Below are 25,466 nucleotides of genomic sequence, written 5' to 3' on the forward strand. Positions count from 1 at the left end.
ATCTTCTCATCAGAGGAATTTGGGTCGTTCGGCGTTTGGAGATTATCGACCCACTATGGACTCGCCCAACCATCCGCGGCCGGATACCCCTTCTCACTCTTTCCAGCGCACCCAGACTCCCTTGTCTGATTTCGATAGGTTCACACTGGAGCAGATGATGGGGATGATGAGTCCGGGCCTTCCGGAGACCCCGCCGACGAGATCTGGCGGCGACGGCGGTGGTGGGAGAGGCGGCGGCAACGGTGGTGGTGAGAGGGGCGGCGACAACGGTGGTGGTGGGAGGGGCGGCGACAACGGTGGTGGTGGGAGGGGCGGCGGCAACGGCGGTGGGGGGAGAGGCGGCGGCGGCGACGGCGGTGGGGGGAGGGGCGGTGGCGACGGCGGTGGGGGGCGGGCCGGCGGCGACGGCGATGGGGATGGCAGCGGCGGTAGCGATTCGCCGGTAACAAGTCGGGCCGTGCACTACACCAAAGACGAGTCGATTGCTGTAGCGAGGGCATGGGATGCCATCACATCCGACCCCTGTGTTGGCACCGATCAGACCGAGATTGGCTTTTGGAAGCGCGTTTTGTTGACCTACAATGAGTTCAAGCCGAGAGGCGCCAAACCGCGTGACGCGGAACAGATCCGGAAAAAGTTTGGGAGGATTCTGACACCCACCAGGAAGTTCGCGGGCATCTACGGCAACAACCTTATCAACGCTGAGAGTGGCCGCAACGAAGCCGACGTGAAGGCTCTCTCCGTGTCCCAATACAACGCGCTATACAAGCCTAAGTTCACCCAGTGGGAGGAGTTCCGCGTTCTCGAGAACTGCCCGAAATTCAAGGCCATCTGTGCAGAGGAGACCGAGGGTCACGCGGCGAAGCGCAACAGACGCAACAGAGCCGGGAACTACAGCAGCAGCAGCGGCGGACACTCAATCGACCTCAACGACGCCCAAGCGGAGGAGCCCTCTGATACACACACCAGGCGCTCACGCCCTCCGGGGCAGAAGGCCAGTATACGCAGCGCCCGGATGTCTGCAGGTTCCTCCCGCTACTCGGCGGCCGCGTCTGGATCGCGGGGCGCGCAGGCGCCTTCTGGAGCTCAGTCCGTGGACCATGGGGCCCATGTGGTCTTGAACAGGAACCTGAATGTGCAGTTGATGAAACAACTGCAAGATAACTGCCGTTTCTACGAGTCGGCCACCGACCCGATCACCAAGTCGATATACTATGAGCTGATGTGTAGGATCAGAGAGGAGCTGGGGCTGACACCGGGGGCGACGGGGGCAGGGGCGGCGGCGCCGGGGGGAGTGGGCGACGAAGATGAGGCCGATGTTTCCGACTCCGCCACCGAGTAGATGGTGGCGGTGTTTTTATTTGTTTTTGTATGTTTTTTTTTTTTTAAATGTTCGTTGTGTAATTTTCCGGTATCCATGAATACAACGAATATTTGGTCTCATCGCACTTTTTAATTTTATTATTTATTGTCTCGTTCTTTAATTATTTTTAGTCCGATAATTTTAATTGTAAAATTGAATTAAAAAATACAACAAGAAAAATAAAGTGAAAGTTGTCCACCAAAAAGTGTCCACTATTGCTGCGGACACTTTTTTTTGGGGCTGTGGACAAATAAAATGGGGCTATGGACAAAAAAAAAAAGTTGTCCACCAAAATTTGTCCACCTATAGTGGATGCTCCTATCATCTATTATGAATATGACTATGCAATGGCTACACACTGTTCATGAAAACTAACTTTATGAATATAGATTAGTAAGAGTAAGAAAAAATAAAATTATTACTGCCATTTATGAAAATGACTTAATTATAAGAGAAATTTTTAAAATAAAAAAAATAACTTAATTACAAGGGAACATAATTATTACTCCCATTTATGAAAATGACTTAATTATAAGAGAATTTTTTAAAATAAAAAAAATAACTTAACTATAAGGAGGATATAGAATAAGTAAAATTCGTGAATGTCACTGCAGATTTTTGAAGTAGTAAAATGAATCAGAATTTAATCGAAATTCAGATTTCACATTTTTAAATTTCCTTAGAAAAGCCATTGCATACGTAGTAAATTTTGCTAAAGAAAATTACAAACTACTCCCTCGTGTCCTCATTAAATATTTACTTATTTAGATAGACTCCAGTAAGTATTTAATTTCACTACCATTTTTAGTAGCGAATTCTATATTTCATTAATTCATTTTCACTTATATATATAAATGAAAACTCTCTTTCTTGTAATTTATCTACTTTTTCACCAAATCTATCTCATTTTATCTACTTTTTCTTATTTTTTTATATTTTATTAAATTTTTTATTAAAATCTGTATCGTCAATAAATGATTTTTTTTTTTGCACATTGCATTTAAATGGGGATCAAGGGAGTATAGTATTCCCTCCATCCCACAAAAGATGTCACACTTGTTGGACGACATGAGATTTTAGGAAGTTTTATTTTGTATGTTAAATGGAGAGAAAAAATATAATTTTTATATTTATGTGAGATAGAACTTTTGCTAAAAAGTAAATGTGACATCTTTTGTGAGACAAACTAAAAGGGAAGTGTTACATCTTTCGTGTGACAGAGAGAGTACAACATTAGCTTATAAAAGGTACACATGTTGAAACTTGAAAGGTAGATAGGTCGCCACGAGTGAAGTGTTTCTTCCACTAGTAAATACAACTACCACGTTTCTCCAAAACTTGCAATTTCTTGAATACCTCAAGCTCAAATATCTCTAGTCAAAATCATGGCATTTAAATTACACATCACTGTCCTAGCGTTCCCTTTCGGATCACACGTACCCCCTTTACTCGCCCTGGTGCGGAGGCTCCGGAGGCTCGAGAGCCTCCGCACCAGACGCAATATTTTCATTTTTCAGCGGTGCGGCGTCAAACGCCGCGCTTTTCAACGCAACCGCGCGCACGCGGCGTGTGGGACGGCGAGCCCGCGACAGGCTCGCTGTTCGACGCGGTCGAGCGGTTCCTCACGGCCTGCCCGGGGAACTTCGAGACCGCTATCCGAGAAGCGGAACGGGAAAGCGGCCTCGAAATCCGGTGCCTAGAGATGCCCACGGTTCGTAAACCGGCGGTTCTGGTTTCGCGAAATGAGGAACCGGAACCGAACCGTGAGGCTTTTTGACGGTTCCGGTTCCGGTTCCAAAACCGGCGGTTCCGGTTCCGGTTCCGAACCGCCGGTTTTCGTACGGTTCTCACGGTTCCGGTTCGGTTTTGGCGGTTCCAACGATTTTTTTTTTCTGCTTATATAATTTGGAATTTTGGATTTATACAATAAATTGGAACAAGGCAATGGATAATTTAAATTGAAATAAGACGAATAAGGTGAAAATCATATCAATTTTATTGAATTTGAGTTGTAACTTGTAACGGACAACAATACATTACAATAATACAATTGTCAATACATTACAATAATACAACAATGTGATATAATTTACAAGTGTCGTCGGAACATAAATAAAAAAAACCATGAAATGGGGGGAAAAAGGAAAAAATTGAAAAGGGCTTGAACTCAACTTAAACTTTCAAAGTTAAACTTTTCAAATTTAAGTTGAGTTGCCTACGTATCCACAATTTTATTGAGGAATCAAAGCCCACGTAGTTCTCTTACCTTGCTTACCTTTTTGGCCGGCCGTGCTCGCCGTTCACCGCCCCCCGTCATTGATATTGTTGAGCGCCTTCGCTTCCGACCTCGTCATCGGTGGAAAACTCTTCACCATCACTCTCTACACGAAAGTCGAAATCCGGCTCTTGTGCTCTCATGTCCGCCTTTGCCCAATCATCAAGTAACATAGTGGCTTCCATGTTTTTGGCGGAGAGATTGCTCCTTTTGTCGTCTAGGACACAACCGCCGACACTAAAAGCTTGCTCCACGGCGACGGTGGAAGCGGGAACGGCGAAAATCTCCTTAGCCATTATCGAAAGTATCGGAAACTCTTTGTCATGTGTTCCCCACCAATCAAGGACGTCAATTTGTTGAGTAGGGGGACCTGGATTTTGAAAAATAGAGCGCGATTCCAAATATATATCTAACTCACTAGTAGCTCTAGTCCTATTGGTTGTAGCACCGTATAGATCTTGCAATTGTGATACTACGTCGGGATCAATCATGACATTGCTATAATTCCCGCCACCAAAATCAAATGTCGAAGGACTAGGAGGAGCACGTACCTGGTGAATGGTGTTATATCGCATTTCATATTCCCCGAAGAGAGCACGAAGCGCACTATCTAACCTTAGTTTGATTTCTTCAACATTCGGAAGATTTAGTTCGAAGCTTTCTCCTCTTGTCAAGCCCATTTCGCGAAGTTGAGAAAAATCCAAATCGTGCAAACAACCATAGTACATGTCTAAAATTTTATGCACACCATGCAACTTCCACTTTGGATCCAAGCATTTTGCAATCAAGAACACATTTGGAATACGCGCAAAATATTTCAACCATTTTTCAACCATATAAAACAAAATAGCCTTCAACTCAATGAATTGAGTATTTTTCACACATGTCTTAAAACCAATTGCCACATACATGCAATGCTCCAAAACGCGCACAGAAGTAGGATAATAAACACCGGATAACTCAACAGTGGCATTTTTGAAAGCTTGGAATAATCGAAACAAATCCATGCTGTGGTCCCAACAAGAGGGTATCAAAAGCAAATCAGAAGGAACATGCGGGCAAGTTCTAAAAAAATCACATAAATACTCAATGTGGTTCAAAGTCGACTCCAACATATCGTACGTCGAGTTCCAACGAGTTGAAACATCCAAACGAAAATTGGTGTACCTGCACTGCTTGCTATGACAATATTTCTTCCAAGCTCTACCAATAGGAGCTTTGTTATGAATCAATTTAACAGCAGTTCTAATAGGATCAACATACTTTTGCCACAAATCGATCGCATCTTGAACACACAAATTCAAAATATGAGCAATACATCGCACATGAAAATATTTGCCATCAATAACAGGAGAACATGCACTGATGAGATCATCTATACTAGCAGTGTTAGCACTTGCATTATCAAAACCAACAGAAAAAATTTTATTGATCAATTGAAATTCATTCAAAACTTGAATGATCAATTGAGCAATTGCTTGTGCAGTGTGTGGTGCGGGAAATTCCCGAAATGCAATCAAACGTTTGTTCAAAGTCCAACTGTGATCAACGAAATGCACAGTAATGCCCATATATGAATTTTTGCAAAAACAATCAGTCCACACATCAGAGCAAATCGAAACTTTATGACCCAAGTTAACAATAAACGTACCTAATTGCACCTTCTTTTCCATGCATTGTCTAACAACAGCTCGAGTCATAGAAGTTCGACTCAATTTTCTTGCAGCGGCATTATAAACTTGTCGCATACTCGACTCAAAAGCATCGTTATCAAAAGCATTGAATGGAAAATGTTTCATCACAGCAAATCTAGACATCACATTAAGAGCATTTTTATGATCATATTTTAAAAGAGTATTGCTACACATACCTGATGTTTGGGATGAACCCGTCCCACTCCCGGTCCCGCCTCCATGTTGAAAGTTGAGTTGAGTTTGGGTTGGAGCGATACCAAACTCGACCGGATGCGCTTTCTCCATGTGACGGGTAAATGTACCATATCCTCCACTCTTTCGTAATGTGTATACGTTTTCACAATAGTTGCAATACACATTAAAAGTGTTCGGATCGGTACTATCTCGTACCTTCTTGAAATGTTTGACCATGATATCTGAGGTTAAAGTCCTTTCAACTGGTTTAGGAGGTTGAGGAGGATGTCCACGACCACGACCACGACGACTCCTTGGTGGTGGGGGTGGGGGTGGCATTTCTTGTTGTTGTTCCTCTTCCGCCTCCTCCTCCTCTTCCTCCTCGTCATCATCGTCGTCATCAAGATTCACCGGGGTTGGAATTTGTTGAGAATAGGCACCGGGACCGGGAGCACCACTACCACTACCAACATAAGCATCGCCTCCATATCCACGTCCGCCTTGGGATTGAGAGCGGGAGAGAGCAATAGCATTGGCCATATCTTGCTCTTCTCGATTCTACAAAATAATATTTGTAGCGAAAGTATCAAATAACATTATGAACAATAATGTAATGTAATTCATAATTAATAATATTAGTAGATAATACTCCCTCCGTCCCAGAGAAGTTGGCACACTTTCCTTTTTAGTTTGTCCCACAAAAGATGTCACATTTCCCTTTTTGGAAAAAGTTCTCTCTCACATGAATATAAAAATTATATTTTCTCTCTCCATTTAACACACAAAACAAAACCTCCTAAAATCCCGTGCCATTTTCAAAGTATGCCAACTTCTTAGTAGATAATAAATATTAACCTGCCACATATCCATGTTCCTTTGAGAAATCTCATCAATAACGGATTTTCGACTTGGCCTCTTGGACTTTCCTTTTCCCTTATCAATACGACCTTCTCGGGATGAAGACATCTTGATAGTTTATGGAATTATAGTAGAAATATGGACTTATAATTTTTTTTTTGTTTTAGCAATTGAGAAAGACAACTTATAGAACTATAGATCAAGTATAACAATGCGTAATATAAGAGTAGCACTTGAATAATTCAAATGTAAGCACAAATAGCACAATGAGAAATGGGAGACAAAGAGAGAGAATTGGGAGATTGAAGAGAGAAACTCTTATTAACACAAGAGTGGGGTAAATGTAAGTGAGGATAGAGGGGGGTATTTATAGATAAAAATTTGGGGGGAAATCTGAAATTGAATTCAAAATTCGAATATAAAAAAAAAAAAAAAAAAATTGTAAAACGGTCAAAAACCGCCGGAACCGCCGAAAACCGCCGGTTTTACACCCGAAACCGCCGGTTTGGTCAACAAACCGTCTGACCACCTGCACTCAACCATCCCATCGAAGCTGCAACGTGTCAGCCTTGTGTTCCGCACCAAAACCGAAAACCGCCGGTTTGGCGGTTAACCGCCGGTTTTGGTCAAAAACCTCCTGAAAAAGCCGACCATCCTACCGAAAGCTGGCCGCCTCGAAAACCTCGCCAGAACCGTGAAACCGCCGGTTAACCGGCGGTTCGGAACCGGCCGGTTCGGTGACGGTTTCGGTTCATTAAATTTGGAACCGGAACCGGCCCGCGGTTCAAATTATCACGGTTCCGATTCAAGATTTTTGTCACGGTTCTGGTTCCGAACCGGAACCGGTGGTTCCGGTTTCGCGGTTAACCGCCGGAACCGAAAACCTTGGGCATCTCTACCGGTGCCTAGTAAGCGATGCGTTCCTGTGGTTTTCGAGTGACATTGCTGAGAAAAGAGGAGTGCCATGAGTGGCGTTCTGGGTTTCTAGTTCGTGCTCGCTGTCATCGCACGTCTACGCCGATCAAATCGTTAGATCAATCGAATCAACAGGTGATGATTCTCCCATTTCTCCGATTTTTACTCTCACTCAAAAATTTCTGTATTTATAATTGAGCGTAAAGTGTTCGACGAAATGCAGAAACGGAAGAGAAAGCTCTGTCGTTCATTCCAAGATTGGAAATGGCGACCGCAGCAGATCTACGGGCGGAGGTGTTCCTCGGAAGCAATCCGTCGCCGATGGCGGTGGCGGCCTACAAAATGGCGGAGCGTCTCCCCAGATCCACCGCCATCGTCCTGAATTAGTTAGAGGAAATCGATCCGATCATCACAAAAGACCTAAAATCGAAATTCCCCAATTTCCTCAACGTCGGCCCTTCGATCCTCGCTTCGCCAGATCCCCCGGCCGTGGAAATCGCCGACGAATCAGGATGCCTCTCGTGGCTGGGGAGCCAAAACCGCCCTAAATCAGTCGTCTACATCAGTTTCGGCACCGCAGTCATGCCGCGGGAGAGCGATCTCATAGCGCTGTGCGAAGCCCTAGAAACATGCCGATTTCCATTCCTGCTGTCGATTAAGCAACAGGCAATGAGATCCCTCCCGATCGGATTCGTCGATCGGACGAATCGTTCGGGAAGGTGGTGGCGTGGGCGCCGCAGCGGCAGATCCTCGCGCACGAGAGCGTCGGCGCGTTCGTCGGCCAGAGCGGCTGGAATTCGATTTTAGAGAGCATCGCGAGCTGCGTTCCGTTGATCTGCTTGCCGGTTTTCGCGGAGCAGACGCTGAACAGCAGAATGGTGGCGGATCTGTGGAGGATTGGGGTGAGGGTCGAAGGCGGCGTGTTTACTGAGAAGGGGGCGATTGAGTGTTTGGAGGAGATGATGAGGAGGGAGAAAGGGGTGAAGATGAGAGAGAATGTTAGAGTGTCCACTATAGTTGGCCGGGCCAAGCCACAAAGCGTGGCCGGGCCACCAATGCCCATGTTTCCCACTATAGTGGAAATGGCCAAGCCACCAAAAATTTTATTTTTTCCATTTTATTTATATTTTAATTCTACTACAATAAAAATTGTTAGACTACAATAATTAAATAAAATGCATAATTTAATGAAAACTAAATCGAAAACCAAATCTTCGTTGTATTATAGAACGGGGTAAAATTATAACGAAAATTGTTTTGGAACACGCAAACAAAAACATAAAAAAACACCGCCATCGCCGACTACTCGGTCTCATCATCAGAATCCGCCACTTCATCTTCACCCGTTGCATCGTCATCGCCAACGTCATCATCGTCACCACCACCGCCACCGCTCTGAGGTCCCGTCGCCGCCGCCGCCGTGTCCTCCCACCCCAACAACGACCTCAGCCTCACTATAAGGTCGTAGTACATCATCTTGGTAGTCGAGTCGGTCGACTTCTCATACAAGGCCAGAGTGTCCTTGAGTTCCTTTATCATCTGCACGGCTAGGGTGTTTTGCAATGCCGCTCGGGCCGATCCGGGAGCGGGTGTAGACGGGCCCGCAGCAGAGTGTTGGGAGGCAGCGGCGGAGGCGGATCTAGCGGCTCGGATTGCGGACTGTTGACCTAGGGGCCGTGGACACTTTGGGATAGTGAACGGGGGGCTCGTCGAAGGTCCTTGAACCGCCGCTACTACTGCTACGGTTGCCGCCCCTGCCCCGTCTTGTACGGATTGGACCAAAATCAGACGCGTTCTCGCAGATGGCTCTGAATTTTGGGGAGTCCCGCAGAACGAGGAATTCTGCCCAGTAGGTAAACTTCTTGCCTACGTGCACATTGAACAACTGCATCAACAAGGATTTTATGTCGGCTTCGCTGCGGCCACTCTCAGCAGTGCGCAGTTGGTTCTCGTATATACCAATGAACTTCCGAAGAGCTGTAGTGATCCTGCCGAACTTCTTCCGAATCTGATCGGGTGTACGGTCGACGCTCCCCGACGGTTTGAATTCATTGTACACCACCAAGACTTTCCGCCAGAAGCATAAGTCGGTCTGATCCATGCCAACTATGGCATCTGTCGTCACCGCGTCCCATGCCCTAGCAATAGCAATGGACTCGGCGTCTGTGGACAAAAACCCTCGTCGACCACCGCCGCCGCCTTCCTGCCCGCCGCCGCCGCGGCCGCCGCCCTGCCCGCCGTCACCTCGCGCGGATCCTCCGCCACGCCCGCCGCCGCCGCTTCTTCCACCGCCTCCTCTCCCCGTCTCTACACGACCGGACGTTGGCGTCGGGGTATCAGGCGACCCCATCAATTGTTCCCATGTGAATCTATCAGATTCATCAAGCGGAGAATGACTGCTCTGAAATGGGGAGGATTGAAATTGGGACGGGAAGTTAATCGCGTCCATGTTGGGTCGATAGTCGCCCGTTCCTGGTTGGGTACGACCCGCATATCTCTGCTGATAGGCCGAGGACTGAACCCGGTTTTGGGGTGTTTGTAGCCACGGCGCCGGCGATGGCGGACTCCACATCTGGGATGGAGGAGGGGTGGGACTCGATCCCCAGCGTTGGGGGGTGGAAAGCCCCCCTTTCCCGAATCTCCATAACCGGGATCGTCTCCGCCTTGCATTTCACAAAAATTCAAATTGAAGGGAATAGGGTAAATTGTGTGTGAGAGTAGAGTAAAAATAAGATATGAATTTTAGGTATATATAGAAAAAAATTCGAAAATTAAAAAAAAAAAAATCGGAAAAGGGGAGAGCCGCGGCTCGTGGCCATTGCTATAGGAGGGCCGCGGCTCGCGCCCAAGCACCGCGGCCAGGCCACGATCGTGGCGCGCCCACGTCCACCCCCCCCCCGCCGCGGCTGCCCACCCCCGCACTATAGGGAGCCGCGGCTCTCGGATCTCCCGTGGCCCGGCCGCGGCTCGCCTATAGTGGACACCCTTAGTCTGCTGAGGAACAAGGCTTTGGCTGCCGTTGATTCTCAAGGGACTTCGTCTAACAATTTCCACAAACTTCTAAATCTCATCCCACTTTGACTCTAATTTTTTGTGTGGTCAAATTGGGGAGAAATTGTATCTGACGTGGCATTTTGAAAATTCTAAATGGATGACATTGACTCTGAATTTTATAAATTTTCTCAAACACAATTAGCAAATAAACTAGGATCTCTTGAAGATAGCATGAATATTTCTATAAAAGCCGTTAGTAACCTACTCCCTCCGTCCCGCTTAAGATGACACGTTTTCTTTTTTAGTTTGTCTTAACTAAGATGACACATTTCATTTTTTTGGTAACTTTCTCTCTCCAATTAATACATTCAACCATTTTTTCTCACTCCTATTAAAATATCCATCTTTCTTTATCTCTCTACTTTAATACTTACACCCACATTCTCTCTCTTCAATTAAACACTTTAACTAATAACTCCTAAAATCCCGTGCCGGCTAAGCAATATGTCATCTTAGCTGGAGATTTTGATAAAGGAAATTACTACAAAGCAATACATCGTTCCCTTGTTCGTCTCGGACGTCTCCCAAAATTAGATAAAGTCTCAATTAAGAAAAGTTTTGAACTACTAATAACGTGGGCCACACAATCTACTAATACCACTTCCACTACATTTTTCCTTTCTCTCTTACATTTTTCTATCTCATACTCTTACTTTATCAATTGCTTTCTATCTCATACTCTTACTTTATCAATTACACATTAAAACCCGTATTATATACTCTCTCCGTTGAAAAAAAGTTAGTGGAATATGATAGAAATCCATGGGTTCCATCATAAAACCAATTGATGATAGGAGGAGGGTCCCATGAGACTTATATACTAGTTTTAGTTTTTTCTTGACACCGATATGTGACAGTTATATGTTATATTTTTAGTTTTATTTGCCAATAGAATAGGAGTCTCACTTGTATACATTAGTTTTAAATGAAATATGAATGAAATGAATTAGTGGAATGTTAGACCCTATTACCATTTATGGTAAAAATGAACCGGGACTCCTATTCACGGACGGACTAAAATGAAAAAATGAGATTCCTATTCGCATGGATGAAGTATTGTTCATTCACTCACACACACAAGACACTTATCATAGGTCTCTATAACATACACACATGTTGAAATGAAAAGGTATATAGGTCTTCACGAATTTATTTCTTCCACGCAAGAACATTATTGAACATTATTGCTGATTAATTAGGTACAATACATAAATACCGCTATTCTTCGAACTATATAAGTTCCTATCAATTTCTTGAATATATCTTGCGCAAATATCATAAACCAAAATCATGGCATCTAAATCACACATCGCTGTCCTAGCGTTCCCTTTCGGATCACACGCGGGCCCGTTGCTCGTGCTGGTGCGGAGGCTGGCCGCCTCCGCACCATACGCACGGTTTTCTTTCTTCAACAGCGCGGCATCCAATGCCGCGCTATTCAATGCGGCCGCGCGCGACAATATACGGGCGCGAGACGTGTGGGACGGTGCGCCTCGTGGTTTTCGAGTGATGTGGCTGAGAAAAGAGGGGTGCCATGGGTGCCGTTCTGGGCTTCTGGTTCGTTCTCGCTGTCAGCACACGTCTACACTGATCAAATCGTTAGATCAATTCAATCAACTGGTGACGATTCTCTGATTCAATTTTGTATATCATTTGAAATTGAATTGCCATAGAATTATACTCCCTCTGTTCCATAGTAATAGAGTCATTTTACCATTTTGGTACGTTTCATAATAATAGAATCATTTCCGTAAAAATCAACACATTTTTCCACCTTACTTTCCTCTCTCGTATTTTTTTTCTCTCTTCATCTCTCTACCTTTTTCATTTTACACTTTATTTTCCCTTTACAACTCACCTAACACAATTTTTCTTAATCTCTATGCCGAAAAGAAACGCCTCCATTGCTATAGAACGGAGGGAGTAGTACCAGTTCCAATTCAAATTCCAATTCCATGTATCAAATGGACCATAGTTTTTTTTGTTTGAGTATTGAGATTAAAGTGTTTGACGAAATGCATGATGTTGCAGAAACGGCGAAACAAGAGAAAGCTCTGTCGTTCACTCCAGGGTTGGAAATGGCGACCACGGGCCGATCTCCCGCCGGAGGTTTTCCTCGGAAACAACGCGTCGCCGCTTGGAGATCACGCTGTACAAAATGGTGGAGCATCTCCCCAAATCCACCGCCGTCAATTTCCTCAACGTCGGCCCTTCGATCCTCGCTTCTGCGGCGCCCCCGGCCGCCGACGAAACAGGATGCCTCTCATGGCTGGGAAGCTAAAACCGCCCTAGATCGGTCGTCTACATCAGCTTCGGCAGCATGATCACGCCACCGGAGAACGAGCTCGCGGCGCTGTGCGGAGACCTAGAGTGTTAGGGAGATTTAGAATATTGAACAAAACGGATAATCTGAAAGTCGTGCACTTTCAGATCAAATCAATTTCGGTGGTTCTACCAAAATATTTGATCGGATAAAATTAAGAAGAAAAAGAACTTTCATGTGTTGATATGTAAGAAGAGAAAACAGAACCAAAAGAATCGATCATTTTAAGAAGATGAACAGATGCAACAGCATAACCGAAATTAACTGATTTTTCAAAGGTTTCCGAAATTGCAAATTAGTCCTTTGACTTTTCAGAAATTACATTTTCGGATGAATTTCTTACACAACAAATTTGTTGGAAATAAAAAATTTCCAAGCTGACCCTAAACCCTTACACAGCTCGACTCCAGCCAGGGGCTGCTGCCCCTTGGACCCCGCTACCCGGGGGCGCTACCCCCGGACCCTCGTTCATCTATTAAGGGGCTTCGCCCCTAACATCATTATGAATTCAAATAAGCATGCACTCCGCACCTCCATACTTATATGATGTATCAATATGATAATACTAATCAATCAAGTTAATCCAATTACACTAAAATATCCAACATAGAGACATGCCGATTCCCATTTCAAATTGATGTCATGAGTGAGCTGGACTATTTGATAAGTGTATGGAGAAAAATGCTAAAATTCACTAGCAATCCCATCATAGTTGATTTTTCGGATGCTAAATTTGATACAATATCACCCAAATTAGACTCATGCGAAAATGGAGAAATATGTTAAATTTCATCATTCTACGGTCGGTTTATAAATTTGCGCAAACAAATCAAAATTTGACTAAAATTCATGATTACTCTGACAAATTCTAGTTAATAAGTCTAGGCGTTGACAAATCAACTCTAACGCTATTTTTGCATGATAAGATTTGGTAGTAAGTGGAATCTGATGAAGTGATTGTTTTTTTTTCTTCTTTTGAGTGGGTGAAAAATTGAATTGATTAGTGAGTTGGATGATTGAAGATGAGGTAGTTGAGCTTCATAAATTTGCGAGCAAGTTAGGTAACCATTAATTGACTCAACTAACCACTTGTTTGGAGGGCCTACAAGCTTAAGTCTTGGCAATTTCTTCGAATTAAATTCGCCTAAGTTAGAAAATTATGCTTCTCATTTCTCAAAATTAAATGACTCTACTTTCTGTAAATTAGTGATAAACATTGTATTTAAGTCTTCGCAATTATCAAAGTCTACTTCACATAGTCTTTCAAAACCTTTCCGGTTCTCTCAAAACCAGAAAAAAAGGTCTGAAATGGCTGCATATGGAGCACTTGTTTCTGTGATGAATATTATAGATCAAATTCAAACACATCCAAACCCTCCAATTTCTATCCACCAAAAACAGCTTGAATCTCTCATTGAAGCGGTTACATCCCTGCAACATTTTCTTGAAAGCTATTCTCCCCAAGGTGGCTACACCGAGGATGAGGATATTTGGGAGAGTCGCATAGCTGAAGCAGCTTACGATGCTGAAGATGTGATCGAGTCCTATATTGTCGATCAAATTCGTGCTCGGTCAAACATTGATGTACAACACATAAGCTCACCTGAATTCTATCAAGGTCTTGTTGATTGCCTGAAGCCTTATACATAAATCATTGTTTTGGTTTTCAAGTTGCCACAATTTTCTAATAAAGTCATTTGTATTCAACAGGTCTGCAGAAGGTGATAGAAAGCATGAATTTGATCAAGATTGAGATTGATGAGAACATGGTAGTCCAAGATCAGCCTCACATCATGAAATCTGTTACTCCTGCAGGCTCGTCTAGATCTACTTCCACTGCTAAGAATGTCACCATGATTGGTTTTGATGATGTCTTGGCTCAGATGCTGGACAAGATCACCGGAGGAGGATCCGCTCGCCAAATTCTCCCGATCGTTGGAATGGGTGGGATAGGCAAGACCACTCTTGCTCGGAATATCTATGTAAGTCCACTTGTCCAGGAGTCTTTTGGTGTTTGTGCATGGACTACAATTTCTCAAGAGTATAATGCTAAAGAAATTCTTAGACAAGTTCATGATCAAGTAGGCATGGGGAAGGGGGATGATTTAAGTGAATATGAGTTAGGAGATCATTTTTACAAGTATTTGCTTGGAAGGAAGTATTTTATTGTAATGGATGATATGTGGAACATAGAGGCATGGGATCGAGTTAGGAGATTCTTCCCGGATAATAAAAATGGGAGTAGAATAGTAGTGACTACGAGGCTATCAAACTTGGCATCTCAATTTAACTACTCCAATGGTCTAGACTTGAAATTTTTGGATGAGGATGCTAGTTGGGACCTATTTTGCAAAACTGTGTTTGGGGAAGAAGTTTGCCCTCTTGAGTTGGAGGATGTTGGGAAAAAGATTGTGGAAGGTTGTAAGGGACTTCCATTGTTTGTTGCTGTGATAGGGGGACTCTTATCAAAATCTGAACGAACAAATGAAAAGTGGGGATTTATTGAAAAGAATTTAAGTTCAGTTGTGAATTTGGATGATAATGAGAGTTGCTTGCAAGTATTATACATGAGTTATAATAATTTGCCGGTTCATATGAAACCATGTTTTCTCTTTATGGGAATTTATGGTGAAGATTATAGAATAAAAGTATCTGAGCACGTCCTAGTTTTTGTTGCTAGTGGATATGTAAAACCAATTAATGGGAAGTGTTTGGAAGGGATAGCAGAAGAGTATGTGGAGGAACTTGTTGGTAGAAATATGCTTATAGTTGAAAAATACGATAGCTGTGGGAAAATTAAATCAATGAAAATGCATGATCTGTTGAGGGATCTATGTTTAAGAGAAGCTCAGAAATTGAAGTTTTTATATGTATTCGGAGAGGAGAGCATTCCAGAAGCTGTAAATCCTCAACGCCGTATCGTAAGCAGTTTCAGGGAAGATGAATATACAGCTCCACTCATTCAATCCTTGGAATCTGCAATACTTGTGCGGATGGTTTTTTGGGTATTTCCAAAGAGTTTATCACATAATTTTAGATTGTTGCAGCTAGTTTCTCTTGAGCAAAATTCCGAGGAAGAAGATAGTCGTGATTGTTGTGAAGAAATTCTTCGTGAGCTTGTTAACTTGCGTGTTCTTAGTATGACTGTTGATGAGCATCCTTTACCTTCTTCGGTCTACTTCCTTTGGAATTTACAGATACTAATATTATCTGATATCGGTAAGGATTATGTTTGCGAGATTTGGAAGATGCCTAAACTTAGGCATATGATGACCGATTTGCAAGGGACACTTGATGGTGCATATTGTCTGCCTGATTCTTTCAACGACGAAAATAATATGGTGTTGGAAGACCTACAGACACTTTATGTGGTTAGCAATCTCAAGTTTGGGGATGGGGTGCTTAAAAGGATCCCAAATATCAAAACATTGAAGCTATACTATGATAGAGAGATAGACACCTCAGGAGAAGACTCCTCGGGAGAAGATGCCTCGGGAAAAGACACCTCAGGAGAAGAAGATTATTACCGTCTCTACAATCTTTGTTGCCTCCACAAACTTGAAACTCTTCAGCTTTGTGCTTCTGCACTAGACACTCATATGATAAAACAAGTCAGCTTCCCGCGTTCCCTCAAGAAGTTGACATTAGAAGATACAGAGCTCTCATGGGAAGACATGGAGACAAAAATAGGTTGGTTGCCCCATCTTCAAATTCTCAAGCTGAAAGATAATTCCTTCATTGGGTCTGAGTGGGAAACGTCCGAAGACCAATTCGCAAGTCTCAAGTTCTTGCAGATTGAACGTTGTGGTCTTGAGTGTTGGATCACAGACAGCGCCCACTTTCCACGCCTTGAGCACCTTCATCTTTGTAATCTACCGCGGTTAACAGAGATTCCTTCATGCATCGGAGAAATACTAACACTTCACTCAATTAAGTTGAAACGTTGTAGTGAGTCAGTGGTGGCTTCAGCTCAAACAATAAAGGAGGAGCAAGAGGAACTCGACAATCAAGACCTTCGAATCATTGTTGAATGAAGAATTTTTAAGGTAACACCTCAACCTTGTTTTACTTAATAATTATTGTATTATGCTTTTTTACCTTATTGATAGTCCTCACTTTTAAAATTCTTACAAAATTATATGGTTTCAGGATTATGATAAAATGCATGTGGTATACAAGGCTTATGTCAATTAATTAGCATACTTAACCAACTTGTATAAGTAGTTCCGGAAACAACTACTACTCCGTATTAATTTATTTAGTAAACAGCCGTTTCATAAAAAAAAACATCGAAAATTGGATACATAATTAACTACCTAAAAAGACGCATATTAATTAAGTACCCTGAAATTCATGTTTTAATCATTTTTTGTTCATTTTTCATTACTAACACTTGATCATCATGAAGGAAATCGGTTGCTCTTTTTTTTAAAGATGAAGATGCTTGTAGTAGGAGAAGGTGCTATTCGAAGTTGTGTTTGCAGTACTCTCATTTTGTAATTTATTTGCCATTGTCTTTTATCATTTGAAGATTGAGAATATTATTTCTGCAAGTTAATGTTATTATGTGAGTTTGCCCTTTTCACACTGTTACTTATAATATGTTGAGATTGGGATTTTGTGTTGGTGGTGTTTTAAGCATAAACTTTATAGAAGAATGTACTATTGCAAAATAGTACCGTTTTCGCTTTAATTGCCTTTAGGTTTATTAAATTCTTTTTTATAATTTGGATTTTCATAAACAAAGTATGAACTATAGTTAGCAGCATACATGTACATAGAGATCTCAATAGCCAGCCCAGCTTTTTATTTGACGAAGATGAACTGTTTGATGAGATAGCCTATTGAAATTAATACTCCCTCATTTCCATAAAAGATGTCACACTTGTAGGGCGGTATGAGATTTTAGGAGATTTTGTTTTGTGTGTTAAATAAAGAGAGAAAATATAATTTTTATATTCATGTGAGAGAGAACTTTTTTTAAAAAGGAAAATGTGACATTTTCTGTGGGATAAACTAAAAGGAAAAATGTAATATCTTTTGTGGGACGGAGGGAGTAGTATTTGACTAAGAAAATGAGATCACAAAGCTTCTTATGCATTTTCGTAAGTTGGTATATTTTATTTCAATTTTGATGATAATAAGACATATGTGAAAGTTCTCAAAGCATTAGTTGGTTAAACATATAAAATAAAAATAATTTGTGTTGGTTGTGTTTCAACTTTCAAGCTGAAACTGATTTTATAGTTTATTAAAGGGAAAATGAAGTGTATTACCATTATATTGCAAACTCTCATTTTCACTTTAATTACTTAAATTCGTTTTCGTTATTTCGATTTTATGAATAAAGTAGCGCTTCCTCAATTGTTGTTGGAGATTGACAAATATTCAGAAATATAGATGGGAAAAATCAACCATGGCAGTCTTGCTTTTAAATAACTTTAATCTTTATAAATGGGCAAAATCAACCATGGCAGTCTTGCTTTTAAATAAGTTTAATCTTTAATGTTCTTAAGAATTGAGGTTTTCAAAAACGAAGTTGATCAAATTCGAAATTTACACTCCATAAATGATAAATTCATAAATCTATGAATATTTTTGGGCTAACTAGCCCATATCCAAACCATAGGCTTTTTTCCATGGTCCAATTACATAGATAATGTAGATATATACTACTCCCTCCGTCCTACTTAAGATGACACATTTTCCTTTTTTGGAAACTTTCTCTCTCTAATTAATACATCCAACCACTTTTATCACCCTATTAAAATATTCATCTTTCTTTCTTTCTCTATTTTAATAACCCAACTAGGGACGGATCTAGTTAAATACTAGATAGGGCATAACTACCTTTATATATGTATAACTTTCTATAGAAATTTTTATATTAATCTTCTACTAATTGCCCCTTCTAGAATGTTTAAATTATCTTTATGTATATTTTTGCCCCTCGTGCTAAGAATTTCTGGCTCCGTCCCTGACCCCAACCCACCTTTTCTCTCTCCAATTAAATACATTAAATAATAACTCCTAAAATCCCGTGCCGGCTATGAAATGTGTCATCTTAGCCGGGACGGAGGGAGTACACGACGACGGTTTTTTCCACTTCAATATAAGTAATAAGCAAATTAATGTTTGTTTCACATGCAAATTGTTGATTTTGGGCTAAATCCAGTGTCGTATGGGCTAAATGGACGAGAACAGCAATCCGATTATCCTGTGGGCTTTCACATGCGGCCCACTCAATAAATAGCATATTTGTAAGCTCTTTATCTTTGCCATGGAAAATGATCCCTGAACAAGATAAATGCTGGTGAGAAAACGAATAATTTTCAGTTCTTTGATTATAAAAAATTTGAACTGTTTGATTAAATGGCTAATCGAATCTATTTCACTCTAGAAAATGAGATGAAGATAGAAACTTAAATGCAAAATATCATTTTCGCTTTCATAATTGAGTTAAGTTTATTTTTATTTACTTACATAAATTAGATTTTCATGAGTAAAGTACAAACTTGTTTGTCTTCACGAGTAATTAATGCCCATCGTCATCGATATGCAGTGGCGGATTTAAGTGAGGACATAGGGCTACGAGTGTACCCCAAAAGAAAAAAACTAGTAGTGGTGCAGTGGTAAACATATTACCTTGTTGCCATCTCAGAGACTCAGGTGCGAAACCTGTGGATGACACTTTAATTTCTTATCCTATTCAGTGTCCCTTTTCTCTTTTTTATTTTTGTCTTCTACCAAATTATTTTATTTTTTTCTTTCTATGTTTATTTTATTTTTCTCTTTCTGTGTTATAACATGTGATATTTTTGCTAATTAATTAAATTTTCTATCTTCATCATGCAGTATTGCATGTGAGACATACCAACACTTCGCTCAATTAAGTTGAAACATTGTAGTGATTAAGTTTTGGCTTCAGCTCAAACTGTTGGAAAGAAATCATAGCATTAATGTGATTTATTCTAATTGATCATTCTCTGTAAATAGAATAGGATCTCAATGATTGTATTACCATATGTAATTGAATCCTTTGCATATAAAAGGCTGTAGCCACTGTAATTATAAATCAAGCCATAAGATTACAGAAATTATCCCCCAATTCGTTTCTTCATGGTGTCAGAGCAGGAGAAATTATGGCTAAGAAAACTTTCATCACAGCCTATTTCATATCCAATTCTCGGCCAAGAAACCAAAACCAAACACAAAAACCAGTCCCTTTCCTTATACACAAATATGTCAGACTCAGAGGAGTAGAAAATGACAACCGAATCATCCAGATTAAGAACGATAAGGAATGTTACCGTGGTGTTCAAATTAAACGGGAAGAACTACCCGTTGTGGTCACGACTAATAAAGGTCGCGATAGGGAGTAGAAGGGGATACTCCCATATCACCTACGAACCACCCGAACTAGATAGCAAGGGATACCGCGAGTGGGAGGAGGCCGATCTCGTGGTTTTCTCATGGATCGTCGACAATATCGAAATTGAAATTCTCGCCGATTTTGCCCATCACCAGACGTCCAAAGCGCTATGGGACAACTTACAAATCACCTTCGAGAGCAAGGCGGATCCATACCTCATATATGACCTGGAAGACAAGGTAATCTCAATAAGACAAGGGAATATGGATCTCGAGACTTATTACCGTCGAATCCACGGTTTGCGGGTGCGTGTCGACAGAATCCAAAAATCGCCGGTGACGTGCTGTGATAAAGGGGTCAAGCAGTTCCAGTAACACTCGAGTGAGAAACGTTGATCAAATTCCTCACCGGATTGAATGAGGAGTTCGCTGGGATCCGGCTGACATCCTCAAACTAGAGCCATACCCCTCAGTCGAAGAAGCCTACGGATATGTGATGAGGGAGGCGGCTCGACGGAAAATCATGCCACTGGCGTCCTCTTCACTCATCGGAGACGTCTCTGGTGTAGGAAGTGCCGATGCATCGTCGGGGGAGATAGGTTACTGATTTGGAGCGCAAAGAGACCGACCGATTAACCAGAATGGACCGCGACCGCCACCTGCCGGAGGAGCCACACACCAAACCGGAGTAAAACCTGATAAGAGCAAGCTGTGGTGCTCCCACTGTGGGAAAAATAAACACACAAGGGAGAATTGCTTTCTACGAGTGGGATATCCGGAATGGTGGGATGAGAGGCAGAGGGCACGAGCTTAGGCGAAATTTGGCGCCGCCAACATCGCAGAAATGGGGCAACGGCAGAACGCCGAAATCACACCGGAGAAGGAGGAGCAATCGGTGACGGGAACAAACTGAACAACACCGAAATCAACTCTGGTGGTGGCGGCGACAACAGCGGCAGCGGAGGCGGTGGAATCCGGGTCGAAAATTTTGTGGAGAGAGCTGGAGCAGGGGAGGCGTCAAATTGGGAAGGCGGCGGTTTCAATGGAGGTAACAGGTTTGGTCATTATCCAAACCCTAATAAAGTCTTTAATTTGCAATTAAATCCCCAGTGTCTGCCTAAATTTCATCTGGAACCCCACTTTAAATATAAGCCCCCAGATCCTATAAAATTCGATAAGTCACCCACGAAAATTGGTAATTCCGAATTGGCCCCCAAAAATGATAGAATTGATACCAGGAATCGTTTTGCACCTCTGATGAATTTTTCCGCTGCGTTTAATGTGCAAAATAGAGAGAAAATGAATAGGAAAGGTTGGATTTTTCATTGTGGGGCCACCGATACTATGACTCCTGAAAGAGTTGATTTTATTGACTTTGGTGAAATTACCAAGACTTTTATTCAAACTGCAAATGTGGAACTGATTACAGTGGCAAGGACTAGAACTATAGAGATTTCTCCAAATCTTCGATTGTCAAATTGCTTATTTGTTCCAAGTTTATCTCAGAGATTGATGTCAGTAAGTCATGTCACAAGAGAGTTGAACTGTACACTCCTAATGCACCCGAGTTTTTGCATCTTATAGGATATTCGGACGAGAAAGATCATTGGACGCGACACTTAGAACCAGGACTCTACTACGTGGATGGGGTAGCTCAACATGGCAGAGCGATGCTGGCTCACGGATCCATGAAAGAAGAGGCTTGGCTGTGGCATAGAAGACTAGGACATCCTTCCCCTGGTTATTTTAAGCTTTTGTTTCCCAATTTTGCACTTCTTAAATATTTTTCTTGTGAGACATGTGTTTTGGCCAAGAGACACATACAATCTTTTAAACTTTTAGATACTCGTATGAAATTATGTTTGATCTAGTGCATGCTGATGTTTGGGGTCCTGTACCTATTATTGGGGGGAATGGTTACAAATATTTTGTTATCTTTATTGATGATTGCACTAGAATAACTTGGATTTATTTTTTGAAACACAAATATGAAGTAACCGAAATTTTTTTCCTATTCTTCCATATGATTCGAACTCAGTTCCAAACCACCATAAAAATCCTTCTGTCTGATAATGGGAGGGAATTTGTCAACAACACCATGTTTGAATTTTTTAGGAAAAAAGGTCTTGTTCACCAAACCTCATGTGCTTATACACCAGAATAGAATGGCGTGACTGAACGAAAAAACAAACCATCTTAGAAGTTACCCGTGCCCTTATGATTGAGTCTAAAGTCCCAACTTTCCTTTGGCCTGAAGCTATAGCAACCTCCGTCTACTTTATCAACAGATTGCCCACAAAAAATCCTGAACTAGAAAACTCCCATCGATATTCTCTCCATACAAGCCAACGTACCTAATCTCTTAGCATGACACCAAAAGTTTTTGGGTGTACAGTCTACGTCCACATTCCTAAACACAAGATAACCAAATTCTCCCCTTGTGCAACCAAATGTGTTTTTGTCGGGTATGGGATAAACCAGAAAGGGTACAGATGCTTTGATCCATCCTCTATGAAAATTGTCACCACCTAAATTGCAATTTCTTGGAAACCGAATTCTTTTACCCTCACCACCTTAGCAGTCAGGGGGAGCAAAATCCTAAATATAATTATAGGGACTGTCTAAGTTGGTTTGTGCTACCTCCAAGTCCTTTGATTGAGGATCAAACAGAGTCAGTTGTCACTACCGCCGAGCAAGCCTCCCCACAAGAGCCTCTTCAACCATTGCCTTCCGATCTTTCTCCACCAATATCTGAGGTAAACCCTAAATCTAGAACTGAGGAGATTACTACAGTTGTTACTAACAGTGCAGAGGGTGAGAATAACACTGTGGATAGTGACACTAGAAGATACATTCTTCCATATAGAAGCACTTGAGGCATTTTCCCAAAGAGATATTCTCCCGAGAAGATTAGTGCAAAAAGCAGATATGGAGTGACAAACTTTGTGCTGGGAAAATCTGACTAAGATAGCACGAGCCTTTGAAGCAGCACTATATGAGGAGGAGGAAATTCCACAAAAGGCAGAAGAGGCAATGAAATATAAGCATTGGAGAGATGCTGTGTTCACATAAATGAAAACATTAATGAAGAAGAATACCTGGGTGAAAGGGAAGCTACCAGAAGAAGTCAAAGCCGTTAGGTGTAGATGGGTGTTTACAATCAAATAAAGACCAGATGGTTCGGTTGAAAGACACAAGGCACGACTCGTGGCGAAAGGGTATACTCAGACTTATGGAGATGACTATGCAGAGAACTTTTTTGCAAGTAGCTAAGATCAATACAGTGAGAGTTCTCTTCTCCATCGCGACAAACAGAGATTGGCCCATCCACCAGTTTGATGTGACAAACGCGTTTCTGCACGGTGAGCTGCCAAAGCTGGTATTCATGGTTCCCCCTGGGTTCACTGAGGAGTTTCAGCCTGGGGAAGTATGTCAACTCAAGAAGACATTGTATGGAGTGAAGCAATCTCCGAGGGCCTGGTTTGGTAGATTCACTGAAGTAATGAAGAAGTATAACTACAGACAGAGTAACTCGGATCATACATTGTTCATCAAGAAGAAGAATGGGAAGATTATATGTCTTATCATCTATGTTGACAACATGATCATCACATGGGATGATGAAGAAGAGATCGGCGAACTAAGGAAGAACTTGTTCAAGGAGTTTGAAATGAAGGACCTTGGACTTCTCAAATATTTCTTGGGGATTGAAGTTCCGAGAACGGATCGGGGAATCTTCATCAACCAAAGAAAGTATATTCTCGATCTTCTAGCTGAAGTTGGAATGATAGATTGCAGGCTGGCAGACACCCCAATGATACAAAATCATGGGCTACAGATACTCGAAGGAGCAAAACTCACCGATAGGGGGAGATATCATACACTAGTAGGGAAGTTTATCTATCTCTCTCATACTAGACCAGATATAGTATATGCTATGGGAGTAGTAAGTCAGTTTATGCACTCACCTCAGGAAGACCTTTGGGAAGCTTGACGGACGAGGTTTTTAAGGGTGGCGACTCTTATGTGTGCGTGTCAACTGGCCAGGAGGGTGCCTAGACCTAGGTGTGTCGTTGGGTCTATGCCTAAAACCTCTTGTCAACAAAAATACCTCAACCCACTGCTACTGGCTAGTATAGTGGAGTAAGGGTCGATTCCACAGAGATGGATGTAGGCGAAGTGCAATTGCAAAGACATTTTGGAAGGGTTGGTTTGCTACCACGCTTTTGGTGTTGAGCTTAAACTAGGCATGAAATGTTATGGAACCTATATCTAGAGTAGGAAACTTGAACTTGAAAACGAAAACATAACATATACTTAAACTGACCGGTAGGTGAAAATGAGACATATACCCCTTCTGACCAGTAGGTCAAGGTGGGCTCTAAATGTTGTATGCTAAAAGAAATTAAAATGCGTGTGTAAAATAGGGTGCGGGTGTGCATGTGAAAAGCTACTAGACGAAACTTACTAAAAATGGCTAGACAAAAGGCAAAGGGAATCAAGGACATGCTGGCAAACTACTTGCTGGGTGTGTAGAAAAGCTATAAAAGTGCAGGTACAAAAGCAAAAAAGCAAGAAAATCAAAACAAGTGGTCTCATTCTTTGATTGTGACATTTTCTTCTTCACTACGCTAAACTAACAAGATCACAAACTCCATTGATGAATGCTCAAGCTCAAAAATTCGTAAATGCAATATTTAACTTGAAATCAAGAACGAAAGCAAAAAAACTGAGATTTACGCAGAGTGACAGGACAGAGTGACAGAAACAAACAGAAATGAATTACATGCATTTTTGTGAAACTTAAACCGATTAAAACTTGTAAACACTCGAGGAAAGACTAGATCTAACTAAGCTAGGCAGGAATAACATAAGACATAAGTTAAGACAAATGAAACATGAAATAAATCCAACAAGAACTCCATAGCATAAAACCATAATCAAGATCCAAAATGTAAACTCAAACAAAACAAGATTAAACTACAAACTAAGCTTTGAAATTTAAGAACTAAAACAAGTAGCTAAGAAATTTTAAAAACAAGGAAATAAGAGATTGTTTGGCTCCTCGGAAACTGAAAATGGAAGAACTTCTGGAACTACGGCGGCTGGAATGATTCAGGCATGATGACTCCCCGCTAGCAGGTGGCCGGAATCTTCAAGGCAGGCTGCTGGATCTAGAGAGTGGAACTTAGAGCTAATGGAGCCATTCTCCCCAAAAAATGAGTTGTAAGTGATAAGTTCCCTTATGCTCAGCTCCTATTTCTAGGGTGGCTTGCCCTTTTCTAAGGCTGCCTCTTCCTGCGAAATGATAATTTTACCCCTCTTTAGTAGTTGATTGTTCCAAGCAAGTCCTTCCTTCTCGTGTCCAGTTCCGTAGCATCCATCCTGGCCAGTTTGCACTTTTCTGCTCATACTGACTAGTTTGCACACCTTTGCTTC

The 25,466-nt window shown here is 41.9% G+C and overlaps 1 protein-coding gene, 1 long non-coding RNA gene and 1 pseudogene across 2 annotated transcripts; 2 read left to right on the forward strand and 1 right to left on the reverse strand.

The window, feature by feature from the left end:
- The first annotated feature begins 2,748 nt into the window (after nucleotides 1-2,748).
- On the forward strand, nucleotides 2,749-10,360 carry LOC125206529 (annotated as a pseudogene).
- Nucleotides 10,361-13,892: 3,532 nt separating this feature from the next.
- Nucleotides 13,893-17,241, forward strand: LOC125204965 (putative late blight resistance protein homolog R1B-12). Its single transcript, XM_048103737.1, has 3 exons — nucleotides 13,893-14,274; nucleotides 14,367-16,702; nucleotides 17,065-17,241. Exons 1-2 carry the CDS (start codon nucleotides 13,965-13,967, stop codon nucleotides 16,688-16,690), a joined length of 2,634 nt encoding a protein of 877 aa, XP_047959694.1. The 5' UTR covers nucleotides 13,893-13,964; the 3' UTR covers nucleotides 16,691-16,702; nucleotides 17,065-17,241.
- Nucleotides 17,242-19,686: 2,445 nt separating this feature from the next.
- On the reverse strand, nucleotides 19,687-21,096 carry LOC125204970. Its single transcript, XR_007173682.1, has 2 exons — nucleotides 19,967-21,096; nucleotides 19,687-19,885 (listed from the first exon to the last, which is right to left on the reverse strand). It is a non-coding gene; the product is annotated as an uncharacterized LOC125204970 (long non-coding RNA).
- Between the last annotated feature and the right edge of the window lie 4,370 nt (nucleotides 21,097-25,466).

The sequence above is a fragment of the Salvia hispanica genome, chromosome 2, assembly GCF_023119035.1.
Source record: "Salvia hispanica cultivar TCC Black 2014 chromosome 2, UniMelb_Shisp_WGS_1.0, whole genome shotgun sequence".
Lineage (NCBI taxonomy): Eukaryota > Viridiplantae > Streptophyta > Magnoliopsida > Lamiales > Lamiaceae > Salvia > Salvia hispanica.